The following is a 23,435-nucleotide window of genomic DNA, read 5'->3' on the forward strand; positions in this document are numbered from 1 at the left end:
TAGTTTTTAAGTTTAATCACGTTTTTGTATATGCTATTTGATACTACTATTTTAATTTCCTGCTCATCTGTGTTGACTATAGTATGTCTCATAGTTGAGCAAACTTAAATACTAATGTGTCTTGTTTCAATCATTGGTGCTTTGTTTTTCTTTCGTCACAGAATACACGATATTAACAATGAAACTATTAAATTCTATATTAAGTATGATTTTTCAAGCATTTTACCTATAAATGTTGCAATTTAAAGTACCTTTTAGGTAATTTATAAGCATATACAAATTTTTAAGAATATTTTTCAAATCAATGTTCATGTTCACATAAAAAAAAAATTAGTTAAGAGCATGTAATAAGGGAGGAGAATGACGGAGAAATCTATAGTAGGAGTGTTAATGCTGATGATTTGGTACTTCTTTTGTTCTATATTGTATATAATGCTCTCTTTTTTTAAAATGTTTTTGAACTTTTTGTACATTTAAAAAAACTTTTTTGTTTTAAACCTCTCATTATATCTTTAATGACATGTAAGTAGTTCACAAATTTGTCCTAACATGTTTAAGAGCATAAGTTCGATCAGTTCTAATTGTAATTTTCCTATATATTAAAAGCCTTTCTTCTTTTCTTAAATTTCATGTATAGCTAGACGCTAGTAGAACCATTATCCAAACTGAAATAGCACAAATATCACATCACGAAATGGTATGAAATATCTGGTCCATTTGAACTATAATCTCTTTTCAACTGCATACGTCTTATCCTACGACAATCATAGGCTAAAATGTAGTATAGTGCGTCTGACATCAAGAAAGATTGGTAAAACTTTTGGTCTTTTGCAAATTAAAACACACCTCTAAAGGTTTTGAGAAGATGTACACTGTGCTTGGATCATATTTCTATCCATTTCAGAAAAAAGTGCCAGATGGACACTGGGATCTGCTTTTTGTGGTGAGTTAGGCCAAAGTAGGCATGATGCTTCTTTTAAAACTTAGACCGACTTTAATCCTTTTTGTTTAAATTAAAATTAGAGAGTTAGGTTGTCAATGGTCCTTTTTCTCTCCCGATAATATCCGGGCATATATAGGTATAAGCCTGTTAACCGGTTCTAGCCGGCCCGGATCGGTAACCGGTTAGAAAATCGGCCTGTTACCGGTTAATCGGTTCCGGTTAACTGGGTGGAAATGTCGAAATCGAAAAGCCGGTTAAAAACGTAAAAAAAACATTTATTTTTTTTATTTTTTCTTAAGTATATGTATATTATAGTATTTCTTAGTATATTGTAGGTATATTTATATATGTTATATAAGTTTATGACTAAAGTTTATATATTGACTAACTAATATATATATATATATATATATATATATATATATATATATATATATATATATATATATGTTAAGTTATATGTATCATAAATTAAGTTTATATATTTACTAACTAAAAACTTATGAATATTATAAAATTCTAGATTTTTTTTTTCTAAGGTTATAACTTTCTATTTTATAATTCAAGGTCAAGTATATGTATATTATATAAATATATAAATATACTTATATATATATACACTTGTTTAAGTTATTTCCAAATTTATAAGTTAAGTTACCATATAACTTAAGTTATTTTCTAAGTTTATAAATTTCTATTTTATAACTCAAGCATGTGTATATTATAAGTAGCTAAGCATATAAGTTAAGTTTTTTTCTAAATTTATAACTTTCTATTTATAACTTAAGTATTTATACTAGATATACCTAAAATATACTAAGAATATATTTATAATATAAATATACTTAAGTTATAAATATAATATATATATATATATATATATATATATATATATATATATGTTTAAGTTATATGTATTATAACTTAAGTTATTTTTCAAGTGCATAACTTTCTATTTTTTAATTTAAGTAGATGTATATTATAAGTATATTCTTAGTATATTTTAGGTATATTCCTAACTTAATATAAGTAAGAATATGAACACAAGTAAATAAAAGAAAGCTCAATGAGCTATATAATTTATTCATTAATGGATAACATTTATTTGCAAGTGTAGTTTTTTTTTAACTTGCAAATAATACATGAGTTGCAAAAAAGTAGTACAAGAATAAAATCAAAAAGTGTGAATCATTTCGCTAATCTCCTCAATATTATATTCGGTCATTGAGATATCTTCAAAGTCTTCCATTTGGTGTACTCCACTTGCTATCAAATCTTCAATCTCTTCCTCTTCGCCTTCCACCGCTTCTAAGTTTTGGTTGCGTCGCTCCGATCTAATCCAATCGCGAATGCAAACTAGTACTTGCAAGCTAAATCCGAATAATGAGTGTCTATGGTCTCCAATTTGTTGTCTTCCTTGGCTAAATGCACTTTTCGAAGCCACAGTTGATATTTGAACCGTAAGGATATCTCAAGCCATTCTTGAAAGTATCGGATGACTCGCCTTGTATTTCTTCCATCATGCTAAGACTTCCAAATCATCTAGTTGGTTGATATCCACATTTGTCTACATCAAATGAAGGTGATATTCATCAAAGTTTGCATTATGAGAAGGAGTTAGATGTGAATGTAAAACTTTTAAATTCGACAAACCCGACAAGCCCTTTTTGCTTCTTTGAGAAGTAGTAGGGCGTGAAGCAACGGGTGTAGCACTTTCTTCCAAAGTAGAATAATGAGTAAAAGCTTTTCTAAATTCGGCATCAACCGCGATCTCGGCATCAAGTAAAGATGGTTTAACTCCCTCGGAAATTTCTAAATATTTATAAATTTGACCAACCAATCCTCTAGTATAAGACATTTTAAAACAAGGATTTAAAAAAAAACCCAATATAAATAAAGTTGGGATGGGAAAAAAATACTTCTTAAATTTTGTTGTCAAAGAAAAAATAGTCGCTTGATAATCGGATTTATCTTTATACTCATATAAAACTCTAGCTATTTCCGTTAAGTACGCTAAAATTTCGGTGACCGTGGAATAGAATTGTCTAGAAAAAACAAGAGTTGCATTATAAACATTTTGTCAAAGTTCAATACATTCCTTAACATCTTCCCAATCGTTATTATTTATCCACTCATCACTTTCCATATTAAAATGGTTGTGAACTTGTTGTATGGAAATCCTATAATCATATGCTTGTTGTAAAATAATGTAAGTGTAGTTCTACCTAGTGTCAACTTCTACTTGAATTTTCCTAGGTCTAAGATTATTTTGCAAACAAGAATTCTTAAAATCTCTCATTTTTGCTTATTAGCATTACAAAAAAGAAAAGCAACCGCATTTCTAACCCTTTGAATAAAATCTTCAAAATAGTTAAGACCATCTCTAGCAATCAAGTTTAAAATGTGACAACTATATCTCACATGAAAAATATTTTCTAGCGGAGGGTTTAATTCCTTTTTTAAAAGAACAACCGCCTTTGTCTTATTAGAAGCATTGTCTAAAGTAATACAAAGTGTTTTTCTATAAATGTTAAAAAAATTCATAATAGTTGACATTGAATCCGCTAAAAATTTTCCGTCATGACGACCTTTCCCTTCATCATATAAAAAATCTGTAATTCCTTTTTGTATCACCCAATTATCATCAACCTAATGACATGTAATAACAAAAAAATCTAACTTGTTAAGACTAAGATCAATATCGGCGGTAAGAGAAACACTACAATTTAAAGAATTAAATACGTGGCGCAAATAAAATCTATATTTTTTATATAAATCTATAATATCCGATCTACAAGTACTTCTAGGAATACCCTCAAACAACAGATTATAACAACATTGAATATAAGTGACAAAACCCAAAGCCGAAGGAAAGGAAAATGGTAGAGCATCAAAAGCAACCATTTTAGCTATTTCTATACGATCTTTTTTCTTGTCATAGCTAAAAAAATTACCGGTTGGTGGATCCATTGTTAGTTGAATACCCCCCACATTTGAACCCGTTTTCTCTCCCCAAACATCCTTATGCCTAGTTCTCATATGACCCGTTAGTAAACCCGTTCCACCATTCTTACTAGTTTGTTGCTTGAAAACAAATTCTTTTGCACATATATTACATATAGCTAATTGGCTTTCCTTATCTTTAGTCATAAATTTCTAAATTCTAGCGGTTGGCTTATGAGTTTTTGACGGTTTGTCTTGTGTATGTGATTGTGTAGGATCTATATCTCCTATGGGATTTTCGAGAGCTTGTGTTTCATCAGCATCATCAATTTCATTAAAAGTGCTGGTATAGTATTGCATTACCTCATGATCTAAAAGTGGATTATTTCCACCAATATTAATACCTAAATTAGGTGTTTCGTTCACAAATTAATATTTCCTCCATAAACCCATCCCTAACAATACTACTACCGCCACCACGTCTCACTCTTTTCGACATTATTAAATAGCAATAATTTAAATCACACGCAAATAAATCACAAGAAAATAAATTGCAACAAATTAAATTGCGTAAATTAAATAGCGGAAAATAAAGATAGAGTTGGAACGAAGGTACCAAATTGCCGGACTAATTTTCACCAAAGTGAAGGCGGCTGGAATTGTAAATCCACCAAAGCTTTAGAGCTACTTTGGATTATTGCAAAATCACCAACTCCACCAACAATTTTTTTTTATATAATTGCAGAATATAAAATTGAAACTACAATAAAACTTTATACTCCCTCCGTTTCAATTTATGTGAACCCATTTGACTAGGCACGCCATTTAAGAAAAAGTGAAGACTTTTCAAACTTGTGGTTCAAAATAAGTCTTGAATATTTGTGTGGCTGTAAATCATTTCATAAAGTGAATTTGTTTCCAAATTAGGAAAGAGGTCATTCATTTTGGCACAGACTAAAAAGGAAATAGGTTCACATAAATTGAAACAGAGGGAGTAGTATTTAATTGAGAGAAGTTTAAAGTGGCTAATTGTTGCAAAGTAGCTATAATTGAGAGAAAGAGAAGAGTGAATTGGTGTGGATGAAAATGAAATGGAGAGGGATTTATATAGGGGTGGGGGATGGGTTAAAGTGTATAAAAAAAAAGTTTGGGGGGGTTGGGGAACAAAGGGAGTCCAAAATGGCCGTTTATAGCCGTTGCCAACGGCCATGTTTGCAAAATGGACTGTTGGCCAACGGTCCAGTGGACAACAGCAATATTTAAAAAAAAAAAAAAAAAATTACTAGTTAACCGGTTTTAACCGGCCGGTTCTGGTTAATCGGCCACATTTTTTTGAAAACCGGCCCAGTATAGAAACTCAGTAGACCGGCGACCGGTAAATCGGTCCACCGGTTCCGGTTACCGGTTTTGACCGGTTCAATCGGACCGGTTAACAGGCTTATATAGGTACACTGATACACCTATTGGGGAGGGGGGGGGGGGGGCGAAGAAGGGAAATAGTTACTCGTATCTAGTGTTAAAACAAAATTGAAATGGGTAAAAGGTCAAATAGTTTTGTATCCTCACGAGGGGATGAATTAAGAAAATTTTGAATCGAAGGTCTAATTTGGTCAAGAGGTGAACTAATTTGGTCATCGCCGATAAATAATCACCCAAATAGCGTCATGATGCCTTGAAGTCTTCCACAGCCAGAGACACAATATCCACAACTATCTCAATCCAATTTCATTATGATATCTGAACTGATTGTAAGGGGATTATCTTGATCTTTGATGCTCTGCCTTAACCAGCTAGCAAGTTATAAATAAAGATGAGAATATGTATTACTTAATACATGTTAAAACGAGAATATGATTATGTATGTTGATAATATAAAAATGATTTACACATTAGTATTTACCATTCTTTTAGGTTATCAACTGTAAGTGAATTAATTGCGGTAAAGATTTTTTACGCAATTACCAAATGACAAGTACACATGTTTTTCCCATTGTGGGAGTACCACAGAGTTACTTCACTTTCTTCATTACTCCCTCCGGATCAAAAAAAAGGATCCACTTATCAAATCAAGAAAGAACTCACCTTATCTTTTCAGATTTGCCTCTATTATGTGCTATGTAATCAAATTCCAATACTTATTTAAATTTAAATAGGGACAGCTTAGTCAAATTACTTATTTTTATCTAGGAGTTAATATTTTTTAAAAAAGTGCACAAATGACTAAGTTGACATTCTTTTTATCCGGACGGAGTACTTCGCATATTCGGAATCTGCTTCTGTGTCTTCGTCCTAACTACATCATACTTTTCAAATCCAGCAGCGTCAGAGATGCTGACTTTTCACCTAGTATGGACTATGGAGTCAGAAACAGAGTGTACTTTTGTAGGACAAAAAAAAAAAGTTAAACCAAACTAACATAAAAAATAAAAAAAATAAGTAGGTTTCACGCACTAATTTAGTGCGTGAAAGGACCAAACTGTAAAAATAAGAGTTTGGCCTTTCACACACGAAATTTGTGCGTGAATGAGCCCAACAAAATATTTGTATATTGGTTCAAGTTACATGGATATGTAACCACATCTTCAATGTGATAACAAGCTACAAACAATAAATTTTATGGTATATAGCAAAAAGAACGATAATTTCTATATCTATAAACAATATAATTTTAAATTTTTTATTTTATCTTTAATGCGATTATTTGTAACTACACAAATATGTATAGCTTGTTTTAGAGTACAAATTTTAAAAATTCTCCTTTCTTTCTTTTTTAAATTTTATGTTCAGAAAAAATGCATCACATAAAATGAGACAGAGGGAGTTGAAATTATTATATATTTTATTGTTCTCGATTACCATATAAGATGATAAGCATTCCACGAAAGACTTTTACGACGACATCGTCCATGTTAATTTTTCTTAACCACAACTTGAATCATTTTAGTTGTTGTGTTCAGTAGCTTCGACAAATTAAAATGCTTATAAAGCTATTAATTTAAGGATCAAGATTGAAATCTTGAAATTCAGCGGTAACGTATTCATATCTTATCACCATCTCCATGCATGCTTAAGTTTCTTAATTATTTTTATACATCAATCAACATTCAAAATTAACTTGATTGAACCGCGTGTCATCATTATCTTTAATCTTCATTAATTATGATAACTACAGCAATTACAAGTAAATCTCTCGCTTTAAAAATTAAACTCAGCAAACTTAAATCCTAAATTCGCCTCCACAATTTCAATATTCATTAGGTTTGTTAGGGCAAGAGCCAAATGTTTTATTACACGGATATATGTAGAGCTATAATATCATTTAATAGAAAATAAAAGGCCTAACTATATTAGGGAGCCTAATATATTGCACTTCCCCAATAAGCGACAATGTCCTTTCGACCTCCCCATTTGAACCTAAATCGTGCGGGGAAAACTGAAGCAAAATTGACATCACAAAGTAAAAGGAAAGACCAAGAAGATCCCAACTACAAGAATTTCTTGAACATTTTAACTTAACATTCAGTTCACCTGGCATTACAAAGTCTCTCATCAACTACCCTATATAATACAATAGCAGAAAACCTGATACGACGTTCTCCAAGACACGCGTCATAAAGAACCCAAATTTCAGTTTCCCACATATGCATGCAAGTCCCTGACACCACCAAAATGAAGTGAAAAAATAAGATTAACCGCCTATGTAGCTCAGTTACTCATTAGATTTTAGATGAGCATACACCAGTTCACCCTTTGCAGTGAACATCAATCAATGATGAAATGACTACTACTGTTATAAATTTAACCAGGTGGATAACAGCACACAGTGCTTGAAAAGAAAGTATATGGCACCCGGCATTGTATATGGCACCTGGCATAACCAACAAACAATCAAAATCTTACATTCAATAATAATGTATGGCAATTCCTGGTGGCATTTAAGAATCCTGGTTTTCTGCCTGGAGATTTAAAATTTGTGAAACCACAATTTTAGAGAGCTCGCTGATTGCAGCTTGGACTGGAGAATCATCTGTCTCCGCGTGCCTTGATAATCCGACAAATTGTGAACGTAAGGTGTTGTATTCATTTGCAGCAACCTGTGTCTTTTTTGACGTAGCTATAACTTTCTCCAAATCGGATTCTAATAATGGCCTTGAGTCCTGCTCCGAAAAAAACAAAAATATATTCATCCAAAGAGCTTTGTCCCCTAACAATCTTGTGAAGATACAAATAAAAATAAAACAAGCATGTTCCCTACAATCCCGTGCAAACACACTGTCAAATTTTTCCTAGTGAATCTTCCCAATCCAAATAAGTAGAAATAAAATAAACAATCATAGCAGAAACCAATATCACAAATAGGTTCTACAATTCATCAAGCTCAACAGCGCAAGTCCATTAATCCAGGGTCAAGCACAAACTATATCACAGTTGCAGTTGCAAACTTTCTTCTTTATATGAGTAATGGTTGCAAAACAAAAAATGAAAGGATTCTCTACTTTTTTGAAGAAGGCTTTTCTTTTTCATCACGGACGCGTTAAAATCAGGGTTGAGATTAAAAGAAATAAAAAATAAAAAAATAAACAAACTTGAGGTAAAACAAAAAGAAAATGACAAGGCTAGACATGCACAAATTTAATTAATGAACCATGAAGGAGGAATATCTAATAAGAGGTTCCCTTTCTAGGTACCGATGCCTCCCTCTATGTCTGCCAGTTTACAGACCTGCTCAAAACTAGTAACCCAAAGAAAGCTAGATTTAAATTTCAAAGCAATCCTTATCTTCATTTTCCCTTATTTTTCTATTTTTTTGAGAACCCCAAGCCACAAGTATCAATGGATAAGATAAGCCATAGGTTGCTTACTGAGGTAAGCATTTAAGCCAATACAAATTCAACGTAGACTTTCAACAAAAATTAAATAACATAATACTAACCGTGGAAGGCTTTCCATTTTTCTCGTCATTAAGCAGGTCACGGATAGGAAAGTAGGCAGCTTTTTTACAGAGCTCAAGAAGATCCGAACCAGTGTATCCATCACATAAACTAGCAATGCGGTCATAGTTGATGTTATCTTCCACCTTCTCTCCCCTCAGGATCACCTTCAGAATCTCTGCTCTCTCTTTGAGATCAGGGAACCCAATCTCGAAGGCCTGAGGAAGACGTCGAAGAATTGCTTCATCAAGCTCGGATGGGCGATTAGTTGCAGCAAGGACCATTACTCGTGCATTCTCTACATCAGGCATTTGACAATGATTAAAGCCGACAGAACACTGTAGCTAGAACACATTAACTAGATAAAAGGCACGACCTATCTCAAATTTGATGGATCTAGGGATGGCAAAACTAGCCCTTGAAAACATGACCCACCCGACCCGCCCAATAATTGGCTCAGCCCATTTTGGCTTAACCCATCTAAAAATTGGGTTGATATGCAGCCCAAATTGACCCATGAGAAACCTTGTCAAAATCTTTTCATAAAGGCTTTATAACCACAATAAAGAAAAAAATAGTTTTATCAGTACTTAAAAAAATATAAAAGAACAAACAAAGAAATTAAAACTCATTAAGAATAGGGCAGGTTGGGTTATGACCTGCTTTTTAGCCCATTTCAGCCCAAGTAACTTTTGAGCGGGTCATTAACTCACCCATTTTGACCCGCAGCACCCGCCCAAATTCAGCCCAACCCGCCCATTTGACACCCCTGGATGGATACCCAAAATAAAGAAATGGATACCGAGGATTTATATGCCCAATCCAACTTAGGATTGAGGAGTAGAAAATGATATGAAGTTCACCAACCGGTTCCTCTCTACAGCATATACACACACAAACACATATACACATATACATCAATATGCACACATACACATGCATATGTACATACATATTATTTGTGCATGTATTTGTTCAGCTTGGTGGGAGAAAACTACTGGTAAAGTAATCGACTAATTAAGCGGTGAACTTACGATCTGTGGTAAAACCATCCCATAAAGCCATGAATTCAGTCTTCATGTTTGTTAATGCTTCGTGATCGCTACTCTTGCGCTGACCCAAAAAGCTATCCACTTCATCAATAAATATAATTGCTGGCTGGAGTTTATGTGCCAAACTAAATACGGCAGCAACTGCACTTTTCAGAAGATAATCAATTAGTTTAGCATAACACTATGCTCAAACACTACATAGAACTAAAGGACCTTTTAACACATTACATGACATGAGGGATATACAAACCATCCACATGAGCCATCAGACAAAGAATACAAGTAAGAGCATCCTAAGCAATATAATTAGAATTATGATATGATACTAGTTTCCGATTTTTTCATCCAGGATCAAGCCTCAAATCAGCCAAAGAATCCATAGAGATGAATGCTTCACTTTTCTTACCTTACTTCTTCGGATGACAGCGCCACAGCTTCCGCGCAGTTCGACTTCGGATACCTGATACCTCCCACCAGCACAGGTACCGGATAACTCTCCAAGGCTTAGGCAGATGGAGAAATCACCTAAGTATTTACATTATGTTTGGTTTTAAGACAAAGGTATCCCTGTTGTATACAACACAAACTACTTCCAGCAACAAAACATATGAAGCAAGGAAGTATGAAAGCTCATGAATCATTAGATGGTAAAGAAAACTTCAGTTTGATCTTCAATATAAAAATTAAATGCTTAAGTTAGGATAAGAGTACTTTGTTGTTTATTCACTTTATAAACAAGCTAGGATAAGAGTACAACTGTATCTTGATAAACAACACACTATTCATACCTATATATCCTAAATTTCAAGTGTTTTTTTTTTTTTTTAATTGAGAAAGAACTGATGCCTTGAACATAACATGAGCCCGTTTGGATTGGCTTATAAGTTGCTGAAAAACAGCTTATTTTCAGCTTTTTTGAGTGTTTGGCTGGCCAGTTTAAAGCCATTTTGTGCTTAAAATAAGCCCAAAAAAATAATTGGGCCCGTTTGGCTTAGCTTATCTAAAGCAGCTTATAAGCTGAAAACAGCTTATAAGCCCAAAAAAATAAGTTGGGCTACCCCAACTTTTTTTTTTTTGGCTTATAAGTTGCTTTTTTTAAGCCCATCCAAACAGGCTCCATATCCTGCCCTTACTCCAGAGTCCATGCCAGGTATAAACAAGGCTATAAAGCATCAAATCCCACTATCTACTTTATCTTGTAATTCTTGTAACATTTTGCTCCCGAAAATCCTCGGCAGATGTGGGGCACCATTCTTGTCACTCAAAATAAGCCATTTAAACAGGCATCATTTTATAAAAGGATAACCTCACTGACCCCTAGAACTCATAATCTTGCTAAAAAGTAGAAAAAGAGCTGCAAGATAGCGAAACTAAAATTCACACACTACAAACATGTGCACGAGCTACTTACATACTACCTGCACTAAAGCAATTTAATGAGCTAACGAACAAGCTACATTAGAGACATTTTTAAAAGCTAGAACTGTTCCAAAGTTGGATGATATCAAATGCTAAACCAAAATGAGTCTCAAATTAGTCTAAATGCCTTTGTTCTTATTTCCAGATCCAATTGGCATATAAATCAAGTAACACATAGTTTCAGCAACTGAATAGACCCAATCCAAGAATCACGACCCATCCAAAAAATATATGGAAAAAAAAAGAAACTCGATTTGATGTTTATGTTTTTCCCTCAAAAATCTCTCGCCACTTTTGGTGATTAGACAACATTATCTTGAAAGTTGTTCCTAATAATTACTAGGAAAGTCAGGCTCTCCTTTCTTATTTCTCCAACTTCACTAGTTCATACAGCAGTGTTTATAGCAAAAGAAGTCCCATCGATCACAAGAAAGTTGATAGAGATTTTTAAAATTAGCAGATCATCTCTCCAGTTATTGAGATAAATGTAGAAAGGACCAGCAAAAATTAAGAGACTTCTTTCTGAAATAAAGTAATATGAGACAGTACTTATGTTCTCTCGGATAATTACTTTTTGGACTGGGTACAATGCTTGTGGAGCGTCAATACACTGAAACGAGATTCAAGATACAATTATTCATGCAACTTTCAGCAAGTCAAACGACACACCTAAGAATAGATAATGCTGAGAAAAGAACCTTGCAAGACTGAAGGCAAAATCTACACTCACCTAATTTTTGTGCATCACCGAACCATTTGCTCATCAGATTTGATATTCTCACGTTAATAAAAACAGCGCCTGACTCTTTAGCTATTGCTTTGGCAAGCATGGTCTTTCCAGTACCAGGAGGTCCATAAAGCAATACTCCTTTTTGTGGACCCAGTAACTTTCCATGAGAAAAGAGCTCAGGCCTTCGCATGGGAAGAATTACTAATTCGCATAACGCTTGCTTAATGGATTCTAACCCACCAATGGAATCAAATTCCACATCTATATGATCAGGGTTCACCACATCACATGCTATCACATCCTGTTCACACAAAGTACAAAAGAGAAATAAGTTATCCCATCTCAATACGAGAATGATTGAATTCAATATGAAAATGATAAGTTTTTTACTACTTTTTTTTTTTTTTGGTTCTAAAAGTCTGATTCTCGAAATTGTTCACACCAAGCAACAAATTATTCTACTTGAAACAAAATACACTCCTTAAAACTTAAACTAATCTGTCTTCTAAATATAATTTTCCAGATATCACAGGCTATTATACCCTTAGTCACTAAATTGAAGGGGGTGCTCTGGGAGCGGGGAAGCTCTCAAAAATATATAGGAAAATGATCCTGATCAACAGAAGTGAATACAATGTGCACTGTCTGATAATCAAAATAATTCAGACCGATAAATACAAACGAAAGTACACTATCGTCTTCAATAAAAATACAATTTAACCTTATTCAAAAAAAAAAAAATACAAATTAAACCAAATTTTCAGAACAGCGAGTTAGAATTACAATTACAACAATTTCACAAGTGGATGGGCGCAAGTTCTAAAAGCTACATTACTCTCTTTAACACAGCCAATGCCATCAATATTACTTGACCAAAAGTGTTGTCTCACCAATGTAATGATGGCTAATTCAACATAACTACTAGTACTAATTAATAGCATGTGAACATCTAAATCTTAATCTTTGCAAAATCAATCAAGATCAGAATACTGAAATCTCCTTTACAACTTCAGTTTCAAGAATCTCCTTTACAACTTTCATTTACAAGGGTTACTATAAATTGCTCGTAACTTCAATCTCACAGCCGACAAGCACATGCATGCGGAAAAGACAGTTCCTTTCAACATAAGCTCAAACCAGAAAACCATTTATGCTGCAAAAAATTTGAGCTCCTATAGAAATAAAGTCCCAAAACAGTAAAATTTCACGGAGCCAAGCATATCCAAATCAATCCAGCAAACTTTAGGAAGCAAGCTAACATCTTATTCAAATGGCAATTAGATGCCTCAGTCTATACTGTCTCACCTACACACACTCTTTTCTCTCAAAGCAGACCACAAACAGTGCGGATGGAGCATACGCTCAACGGGTATATGTGAAAGATTATTAATTACAAAAAATATTAAACTTTTAACCTCAATGGCACAAGTGTAATGGGTTCAGTGGCAAGAACCTATCAAATTTAAATCTTGAATTTGCTTCTCAACTACAAACAAATCTGTATCATCACGAATTAGGAGATAAGAGCTATAACCAATACCAAAGATAAGCACATGTGCATGCATATTGAAGGCAGCGGTACACACAGGGACGAACCTGATAAGCCATGTTTTCTAGAATCCAGAACCCATAAACTCAAAATTCTATATCCGCCTCTGGGTACACGTACATACACATATATATAAAGTAGCTAGAACCCATTGTCACAAGGAGTAATGGGTTAAATCCGCATCTCAAAATAAACACGGGCAGATGTACATAGAAAGCAGCAGGTGTAACCACTGCATTTGGCACATCCATGCGGAAAAGACAGTTCATTTCAACATAACCTCAAACCAGAAAACCATTTATTCTGTAAGAAAATTGAGTTCCTATAGCAATAAAGTCCCAAACAGTAAAACTTCATGAAGCCAAAAATATAATTTCCAGCAAAGTATAGGAGACAAGCTAACATCTTATTCAAATAGCAATTAGATGCTGCACTTTATACTGTTTCACCTACTACACTCTTTTCTCTCGAAGCAGATACTACATACCATAGTGGATGAAGCATGCACTCATAGGGTATAAAGTGAGAGATACCACTACAATTTCAAAAAAAATTAAATCTTTAACCTCAATTTCACAAGTGTAATGAGTAATAATGGTAAAAACCTATATATTGAACCCATCAAATTTAAATCCTGAATTCGGCTCTCAACTACCTATAAGCCGCTCATCAAGAACAAGCAGATAACAGCATTAACCAAGACCAAAAATAAGCACAGCCTCATGTATATTGATGTAAACACACACATACATATATTTAAAGTAGTTTAAACCACAAGGGATAATGGGCTAAATCCGCCTCTCGAAATAAACACAGGCAGATGTACATAGAAAGCAGCAGGTCTAACCACTGCATTCGGCTCGAAACACATATAAAGTAGTCGAAAGAATTCAACACAAAAAAAAAAAATTATACTAAATTTGAACCTGTTGAAAATTCCTTGCAGTTACTGCAGTAATTTTATTTTTAGCATAATAAGTTGGTTAGGCTTAGTATGTAACTACTTTTGAATTTTAAATTGTTATTGGATAGATTTTGAAATTATCCTGCTGATTGTATGTAGTTAAGTTGGCTATTTAAAGCTTTCTATGCTAAATAAAATTATCGAGAGACATTTTCAACCATCTTTTATAAAACCAACAGAACCGAAGCATATATCTAAAACGTTTTTAAGGGTATATTTGAAAAAAAAAAAAAATAATAATAATAATGACCTCATAGGGATTGGTTTGAATAAGGGGTCGACCCAAGCGCTTAGCAATTTCCTTCTTGTGTTCAAGCGCCTTCTTTGATGCCTCTCGGTTCGGGTCAAGTTGTCGGAGCCCCACAAACAATACCAGGCAACTAAATGCTGCACTTGCCGCATACAGAATCAATTCTTGCAAGAATTTCGTCTCTGATGAACCACTTTTCATCCTATAACACACTAAATTCTTTTTTCTTTTTTTTTCTTTTTTTCTCTATATAAAGTTAAGGGTTCCTTTTTTTTTCAGTTGGATGTGAAGGAAGGTGTTGTGGGTTTCAAATTTTTTTATAATAGATACTCGTCTTGATTATCAAGAAAACTTTTGAGAGGATTAGACGGTTTGTCGGAGAGGAGAGTAATTTACCTAAATAACCTTCAATGATGATTAAGCTCTTGGAGGCGTTCTTTGTGGGCCAGAATCACAAGCCACTTTCAAGTTTGGGCTTGGACCCAATCCACTAATGATTGGGCTCTCACATGAACTGTTGGTGAGTCCAGAGGCTTACATTTGGTTACATGTAGGGTAATTTGCACGATTGTGCATATTCAAGGGTGGTCTTTAATTTATAGCCTTTGCCTAAAATATTTCGAGGTTCTGGGTTTAAACTTCGGCTCAATTGAAAAAATAAAAATAAAAAAAATAATCGCAAGGCAGAATTTCGTAGTAAAATCAGGCATACTCAGGCAAAAGTTAGGTCTTAAAGACCTAACTTTTATAGAATCCCAGCCGAGTTAAAAAAAAAAAATATTCAACCCTTGTCCGGCATAACTTCTGCCTTAGGCATAACTTAGAAATACAGAAGATATGCCTTATAAGGCCTAACTTGGAACTACAGCATCACTAAGTTAAGCCTTATAAGGCAAGAACTAAGTAAGGCCTTACAGCATAACCAAATTAGGCCTTAGGCATAACTTTCGTGAAACCCTAACCTTGTGAAATTATTATTTTTTTGACTTTGCTAAGGTTCGAATCCAGAACATCGGGGTATTTTCTGCTACTTTTTTAGGCGAAGGGCAAAAATTAAAGACCAGCGCGTTTGAAGAGCAATCCGTGCAAAAAAAAAAATATTACAAGCAGGGGTGTCAAATGAACGGGTTGGGTTGAATTAGGTAACACAATCATAATATAAAAAACTAATTTATTTTTATATTTAAGATATTTATATGGAAGAACTTTTCTAAGAAAGTAAGAATGGTGTTTTAACTACTGACTCTATTAAGAAACATTATGAGAATAGGACTTTCGCCATAATTTCTACTCATCCACCTTCTTCTTCCTTTTTCATTTTTCTTCTCGTCCTTTCTCCCTCCATTAAATATTTATGGGAGGAATTGAACGGATAATGTTCTATTGGACTTATGTTGTCTATTCTTAATTATTTGGATTAGTTTGGTAGGAGAAAAATTAAAGAACATCATTATTGAATTTTGTTGAATTGAATAAACAGTTGAAAAGACAAAGTGGTCTTTTGATTTTTCAAGGTTTGGGTTACATCCAACCACTATAAATTGTTAGGAATGATACTACAAAGTTTTATATAAAATTTGAAGCCATTTAGAGTTGGTTTGGATAAGTTTCGAAGCAAAAACGTATTGATGACACACTAGGTTATGGTGACCCGTTAGGATTTTGTGGTCTATTTTGACAATTTATCAGAATTCAACCCTCTTCTTCAGAATTTGTGACAATGCAAGTTTTGTCATCAATTTGAAATTCATCAGAATTTGTATACCAAATTTTGAGGTTGTTACGACAAGGCAAGTTTTACCTCACAACTTAAAATTCTAGCAATTGATCAGGATTTTGATAAAATAAGAACCTTAAGATCAAACTGAATACATGTAAGGTGTCAATTTTTTCACAAGAATAAAGAAAAATTTATCACATAGAATGAGATCAATAAAGAAATATATAATGTTATTACTTAATATTTTAGAATGCAGCTAATCACACAAGATTTGGCACTACTGATATGCATATCATTGCCAAGGAGGCGTAAGCTATAACTAATAATTCGAGTCTTACCTTAGGTCGTTTGGTTGGAGGGACTAATGTTTTATCCCGGTATAAAATTTGGATTAAATATATTTTGTGTTTGATTGAGGATATTAGCCAATATATAGATAAATTTTATATCACAATCATGTGAATAAATCCAGAACAACTTGGTTTTAACCAAACGACCCCTTATTATCTTCTTATAACAATATATTGAGGACTAAACGTGAAGTCGTAACTAAGGTGTATCGACTGACTCAACCTAAGCGGGGTTAAAAAGGAACACTAGCTAAAAAAAGAGAGTAGAAAACATCAAAAAAAGGTCCAATAGACAAATGAAATCTTTTCACACTGTCATTGTAATGACTGTTAGGATCCGTCTATTTCTGCGGGCGGAGGTGTTTCCCGTGGATTAAGTTTTACTCTACGAATGACTATGCATTCAGTGCAAACTTCTAAAAGTCCATTGTCTAGGAAATATTTAAACTCCCTCGGTCCATTTGATGTTCATTCCAAAAAAAAAATTACAGTTGAATTTGTTAGTGGCTTAAAAGATATATGAATTAATTTGTTATAGGAAAAAGTTAACAATAAGTGACAAAGTAATGAAATCAGGTAAATATCAAGTAATAATGACATAAAATAAGTCTAGGCCATACGAGCTCGAAGGAATTTCTCAATAAAGATGACTCCGAATGAACACTTTAGCCTTATATGAACACTTTGAATCCGGAACAACAAATAAATTAAATAAGGAGGAATATAATTTGCTTTGATGTGTAAGTATAAATTGTTAAGCTAGAAGTGGATGTCTTTTTCATTGAGTTTGGGCTCCTTTTATAGGTGGTAATCATCAGCGACAGGCTACAAATTGACCCTCATAATGGGCAATAATAATCAATAAGTAATACTTAATTACAGAATTATAACGTTCGGCTTCATATTTTGGCCGGTTATACAATGTCCAATACCCATTAAATGACCCGTGACAATTGCTTTGTAACTTTTGCTCCGGGTCTGTGCGAAATCATTGTTTTTCAGTTTCTGCCACAAAGCATGTCATTGCTCGATCTCACTTGCCGCATGCCTACTCCATCCTATGCCACGTGTAACGTACTATTTTTACCGTATACAATTTTTACTTGTCCATTATATTAAAAATAGATGTTCATTTTTATTTGTCCAATTTGAAAATCAAGAGATAATTTACTATTTCATACCTGTCCCTTATTATTAATTGTTTGGGTTGGAAACTTTAAGGAATTGTTAGTGGCTACACAACTTTTAAAGTATGTTTGTTCGATTTCAATTATTTAGATGATTTAAAATAATTAGGAGTGATATAATAACATTCTCATTTTATTTATTGTTCCTAAAGGGGTGTGTTAAGTCAAACATGAACAAGTAAAAATAGACGGAAGGACCACTAGTTCAACATAAATAAATTACAATTTCTTAGTCTAAAAGCTGAAAAGGTTTTTGACGCACATGATCAACTTCCATGCTCTTGCTTAAGCATTTCCGAAACGCTAGAGTTTTGGAAGTTTACGCTGAAAATATCCACTCACACTAGACTTTTAAAGAAGTTTACAGAAATTTACTTTAATAACGTTTGGTGAACAAAGTTCACATCAAAATATGGTCAATGTTATTGGCGCTTCAAATATGAAGTTCTCGGATTGTTTCATTTTTTTTCTCATGTCATTCGTTTCTCTTCATTGTACATTTCTAAAATAGATGTAGAAATTCCAACTAAGAATAGGCTTTGGCCATTTGAAAGAAGTCTACATTTTACAAATCCCATTGCCTTCTTTTTCCTCTAGCTTTTTATAATTTCCATTAGCTGAGATACAATATAATAATTTTGTATATCACTTTTAACTAACAATTGAAAGACCACATTCAATCTTGGTGGCTAGATAACACCAACGTAAGATTTCAATTCTGACGAGCTGAATTTTCCTGTTTCTTTTTTTCCCAACCATCTTTGTCTCGAAATTCAATAGGACGTCATAGTTAAAATCCATATTTAATAGGAGGAAAAAGTTGCCTTATATACATTTTATAAAATTCAAATTAAAAAAAAAAGTATTTCTGAACTTAGATCAATACGACTAACAAATTAAAGTAAATAATTTTAACGGTGGAAATAAATAATTAACTAAACAGTACTGTAGGCTGTAGCTAATGTCTAACGTATTATGACTCAAATTTCCAAAGATAATATTTTTCCTACCTAACAACCAATAAAAAGAACATGAAATAGAAAAAGCACCGCTAAGAGTTATGGGGGAATATTAAAAAATAAATAATAAAAGACTTGTAATGTATGGTCTTCACCCTTAATTAAAAATTCCGAGCTTCATGAATGAACTTTCTTCACCCTTAATTAAAGGTTTTGAGCTTCATTAAATGGTCATACACGATGCAAATTCAAATTAATTGGACCAATAGATCCTCTGTTACTAAATAATTACTCCTCCATCTCAAATTATCTGTCTTTTTTTAATTTTACACGTCCGTTAAGAAATATTAATTAGAAAGTGTATTTGACTAACTCTACATTTTTTTATGTCTAAGTTATAATTTCTCTCCATTAAATATTTACTCTATTTATGCGTCATCTGCATTAATGATAGAACTCTACTAATGGTAAAATAGGGAAAAAAAAACTAATTGAGCCATGAATTTCTAAAATAACAAATAATTTGAGATAAGTATTTTTAGTAATTACGATAAATAATTTGAGATAACTATTTTTAATAACTAGAATAAATAATTTGAGCCGGGGGGAGTTATAATAATAATTTTAGAAAGAAAAAAAAAAGGCGGTGTCATAGATGTCACACATTGAAGTATTTGTACAAATCTCCTCAACATTCAACTGCCCACCGGTCGGCAGTCGGCACACGACCACATAAAATTTCGTTGTTGCGCGTGTAGCACACTCGAGTCTAATAACAATGGGCGTGAAAAATGGCATTGTAATTTCCATCAAATTTCAAGGGCATTTCTCTTCTTTTCCACACCTTCACAACTATATATGCATTTGTATATTCAAAGGTGATTGGTGAACAATTGTTTAGATTTGGAGAATCCAAGACAATTATAAGCTCCTATCATTTCAACAAAGTCCACTTTTGTAAGTATATGCACAAGTGTGTTTTGATTTCTTATGTAGAATCTTTTTGTTTTGCTTATTTATGTGTGGGAGTTTCAACTTTGTTTAAAGTAATTAAGGTGAATTTTGGGTGTGCAGTAAGTAGGAAGAGATGGGGTCAGATCAGAAAGTTCATGTATTTGAGGAGGTTGCAAAGCACAACAAGACTAAAGATTGTTGGCTTATCATCAGTGGAAAGGTTAGATCTTTAGTATTAGTAATTTATTTTTATTTTTGTTTCCTATCAAATCAAATCATTCTGTTGATCAATGAGTCTTACTCTTATTATTCTTGATGGGGTTTCTTTTTGGCCATTAAATCAGCTTATTGAGATGATTTATCATTTATCAGTTAAGATAAGTTGGGTTGAAGAAAGTAACGTTCATTGAAGTTGTCGAATTGTTTTTAATCTGAGGATAGCATTGATTTAATATAGTTTTGTTTTAAGTATAGGTGTTGGATTGTTTGCTTTGTGCAAGTTCTGCTGTTCTGTTCTCTATAACTATTAAACATTGACCAGTCAATTTTCTGACTTTGCACCCATCTGGTGCTAGTGGCGTTAAAGAGACAAAGAGGTTAATACTGTATAAAAAGGGCACTTCGGTGCATGAAGGGGCGGATTTATCATTATAGGTACGGGTTCAATTGAACCCATAACATTCGATGCGGAACATAAATTTATGTGAAATTTTTTTACTAAAATTGCAGTAAATTGTAGACATGAACCCATAATTTTAAAAATATAAGGGGTTCAATGATAAAAAATTTAAGAGGTTGAACTCATAGAATTTAAATCCTAGATCCGGCTCTACATTTACGTAGGGTTAGGTAAAAGGTTGCACTTCAAGAGGGATATGTAGGCAATCTATCATGAAGCAACCATGCGTGGCCTATAGGTCACACAAAGACAACTTTAGTGTTGCTCCAAGGCTCCCTTATATAAGTAATAACCTTTTTGCAGATGCTGATAAGGTTTATCTTGATAACATAAATTTAGGTTTCCCCCTTGGAAACTGAGACTAGGTGTGACTTGTCTCAATTAAATTAGCAATGTAGAAGATCAGGGGTTGATAGTAGAAATAAACAATTAAACTATATATGTACACAGAAGTGGATAAAGCAAGTAGTGTTTTTTTTTTTTTTTTCCTCTCTGGGTCTCATGAATGTTGCGATGATACTAAGTGACCATGTATGATATTACCCAAAAGAATGTGACTAATATCACAAATATTGAAAATAGGCTCGTCGCATTGATGAAGTTATGGCATAAAACATAAACATATATAAGCATTTCGTATGTTAAAAAGACAACGAGGCGACATTTTTCTAATGTTCTGGTGATTCAAAGAAGAAAACATCTAGACAGTATCTCTCGTGCCTGAGTGGCTCTCGAGTCCTGGCACAGATGTAAACCTTGTAGGAGTATGTAATATGTTTTATGGAAAGGTAAATCAGCCTTGCGTTATGCTAAATAAGTCAAATCTGTTTTAACCTGACTTCCCCTGCCCGTTCTTGACTTTCAATCAGTAATTTTGGCTCACAAAAGTTTTTTGAAACATAGAGTAACCTCATAAAGCAGGGATCCTTTGATCTCATTTGAGAAACAGGGATTTATCTCCACAACATAAATTTAACATGCATCTGATTTACTTAGAAGAAAATCTGCAGTACATACATCTAATACATTAGTTCAGCTTTATTACCAACCAGTCAGCTATAACTGCTGAAGATTAAGAAAGCAATTTCTTACTCACAGAGGTGGTATTAGATACCTAACTCTGCGGAGTACCTTATCTCTCTCTTTTTTTTTTTTTTTTTTTTTGGGGGTACAGGAATCCACAGTAGACATTCTTGCTTTAGCTACTTGCACTGTCGATCTCTCTTCTAATATTTTCTTGGATGCTTTCAGTTGTTATAATGTTATCTAGAGTGGACCAACTCATATCTCCTCCAATATTTTTCCTTTTTAAGAGTCCCGTTTCTTATTTTCTCGCTCCTTAATCCGAATATTGATTTATATCCTGGTATCAAATTGTTCTACAGGTGTATGATGTGACTCCATTTATGGATGATCATCCAGGTGGTGATGAAGTTTTGCTTGCAGCAACAGGTAATGCCCGTGCATTCACACAGTTTATCTTGGTTGCAAGTGTTGATTCGGGCTTTCTCCTATAGGTTGGCTTCTAAAATTTACTTGTCTAACAGGGAAAGATGCAACGAATGACTTTGAAGATATCGGCCACAGTGATTCTGCTAGAGAGCTGATGGATAAATATTACATTGGAGATATTGATGCGTCAACAATTCCTCTAAAACATGCTTACATTCCTCCACAACAACCCCCATACAATCCAGACAAGACTTCAGAATTTGTTATCAAGATTTTGCAGATCCTTGTGCCCCTCTTGATTTTGGGCTTAGCCTTTGCTGTGCGACACTACACCAAGGAGAAGTAATTCCGTTGCATTCTAATTTGGATTGTCAGGACATCTTTTGTTTGATTTATGTAGTTGTCAAATGACAGACTTGGTTTATAGTTCATTAAAGGAAGTGTAGTAGCTGAAGTGTAGTAGCTGAGCTTAATTATCAGTTTGTATGTGTTCCAGAGTTGCCATTCGTAGCGACTTCTCGTAAACTATAACTTTACGGGGTTTATGTTTATGATATTTGAGAGATGTGCTTCTCCATTTTGAATAATTTCTGTACAACATCCGCCTGTACTAGAAAATTTAGCTGCAGCTCAGCCTGTTGACTCGATAACTAGAAGTTTGAAATTTGAGTAGCTGAATTTAGTAAATGAGCTTTGCCAGGGCCCTAAGAGATGAAAAAGTGTTTCTTGCCATCCTTTACCCTTTAGTGCCACAGTATAGAGGATACTAGAATGGACATAAAATCGCTCTTTAAACTGTTAGCGAATAGTACTTGCCTCTTCATTATCTTGAGAATTAGAAGCCCGAACTGCAGCTATTGACTTCCCTAAATATTCAATTCCAGTTTCAATATGATGATAGGAATGTCTAGTCGTTGAGGGAACTTAGGTAAGACCAACAGATATTATGCATTTTTATCCAACATTATTTGCGCGCACACTACCTATATCTAATTTCTTGTTAGAATATCAACGGTGTCCGAACTTGCGTGCAACTCAACCAATTCACTAATCAATCAATCCGCCTACAAGTAAATGTTACCGAGAAAACCCTTCCGTTACTTTATAAGTTAACTGCTAGGCTATCCCCTTGGAGAATAACATCATCTAATACGGATTGGGCTCCTCTCCATTTCTCTTCTCTCCATTTTCCCCAAGTTCTATCTTGGATTAGAGACACGTGGCATGAATTATAATTAATGGCTAAGATTTAATTGACCAAAACAAGACCCTAACCATGATTACATAATTGATAAATTATCCATAAATATATTAGAATATTTTTCTCTCTTCCTATTTTAATATTCCATCTCT

The 23,435-nt window shown here is 33.6% G+C and overlaps 2 protein-coding genes across 2 annotated transcripts; one reads left to right on the forward strand and one right to left on the reverse strand.

Moving 5' to 3' along the window:
* Positions 1-7,367: 7,367 nt before the first annotated feature.
* LOC132051722 (uncharacterized) lies at positions 7,368-15,108 on the reverse strand. The gene is made up of 6 exons (XM_059442914.1): positions 14,782-15,108; positions 12,019-12,319; positions 9,852-10,010; positions 8,820-9,115; positions 7,787-8,043; positions 7,368-7,541 (listed from the first exon to the last, which is right to left on the reverse strand). The coding sequence occupies exons 1-5, from the start codon at positions 14,980-14,982 to the stop codon at positions 7,822-7,824; spliced, it is 1,179 nt and encodes a 392-aa protein (XP_059298897.1). The 5' UTR covers positions 14,983-15,108; the 3' UTR covers positions 7,368-7,541; positions 7,787-7,821.
* A 4,650-nt stretch (positions 15,109-19,758) lies between these two features.
* On the forward strand, positions 19,759-22,669 carry LOC132051724 (cytochrome b5-like). The gene is made up of 4 exons (XM_059442918.1): positions 19,759-19,954; positions 20,072-20,171; positions 22,016-22,082; positions 22,178-22,669. The coding sequence occupies exons 2-4, from the start codon at positions 20,085-20,087 to the stop codon at positions 22,426-22,428; spliced, it is 405 nt and encodes a 134-aa protein (XP_059298901.1). The 5' UTR covers positions 19,759-19,954; positions 20,072-20,084; the 3' UTR covers positions 22,429-22,669.
* Positions 22,670-23,435: the final 766 nt, after the last annotated feature.

The sequence above is a fragment of the Lycium ferocissimum genome, chromosome 4 (assembly GCF_029784015.1).
Source record: "Lycium ferocissimum isolate CSIRO_LF1 chromosome 4, AGI_CSIRO_Lferr_CH_V1, whole genome shotgun sequence".
NCBI classification, from domain to species: Eukaryota; Viridiplantae; Streptophyta; class Magnoliopsida; order Solanales; family Solanaceae; genus Lycium; species Lycium ferocissimum.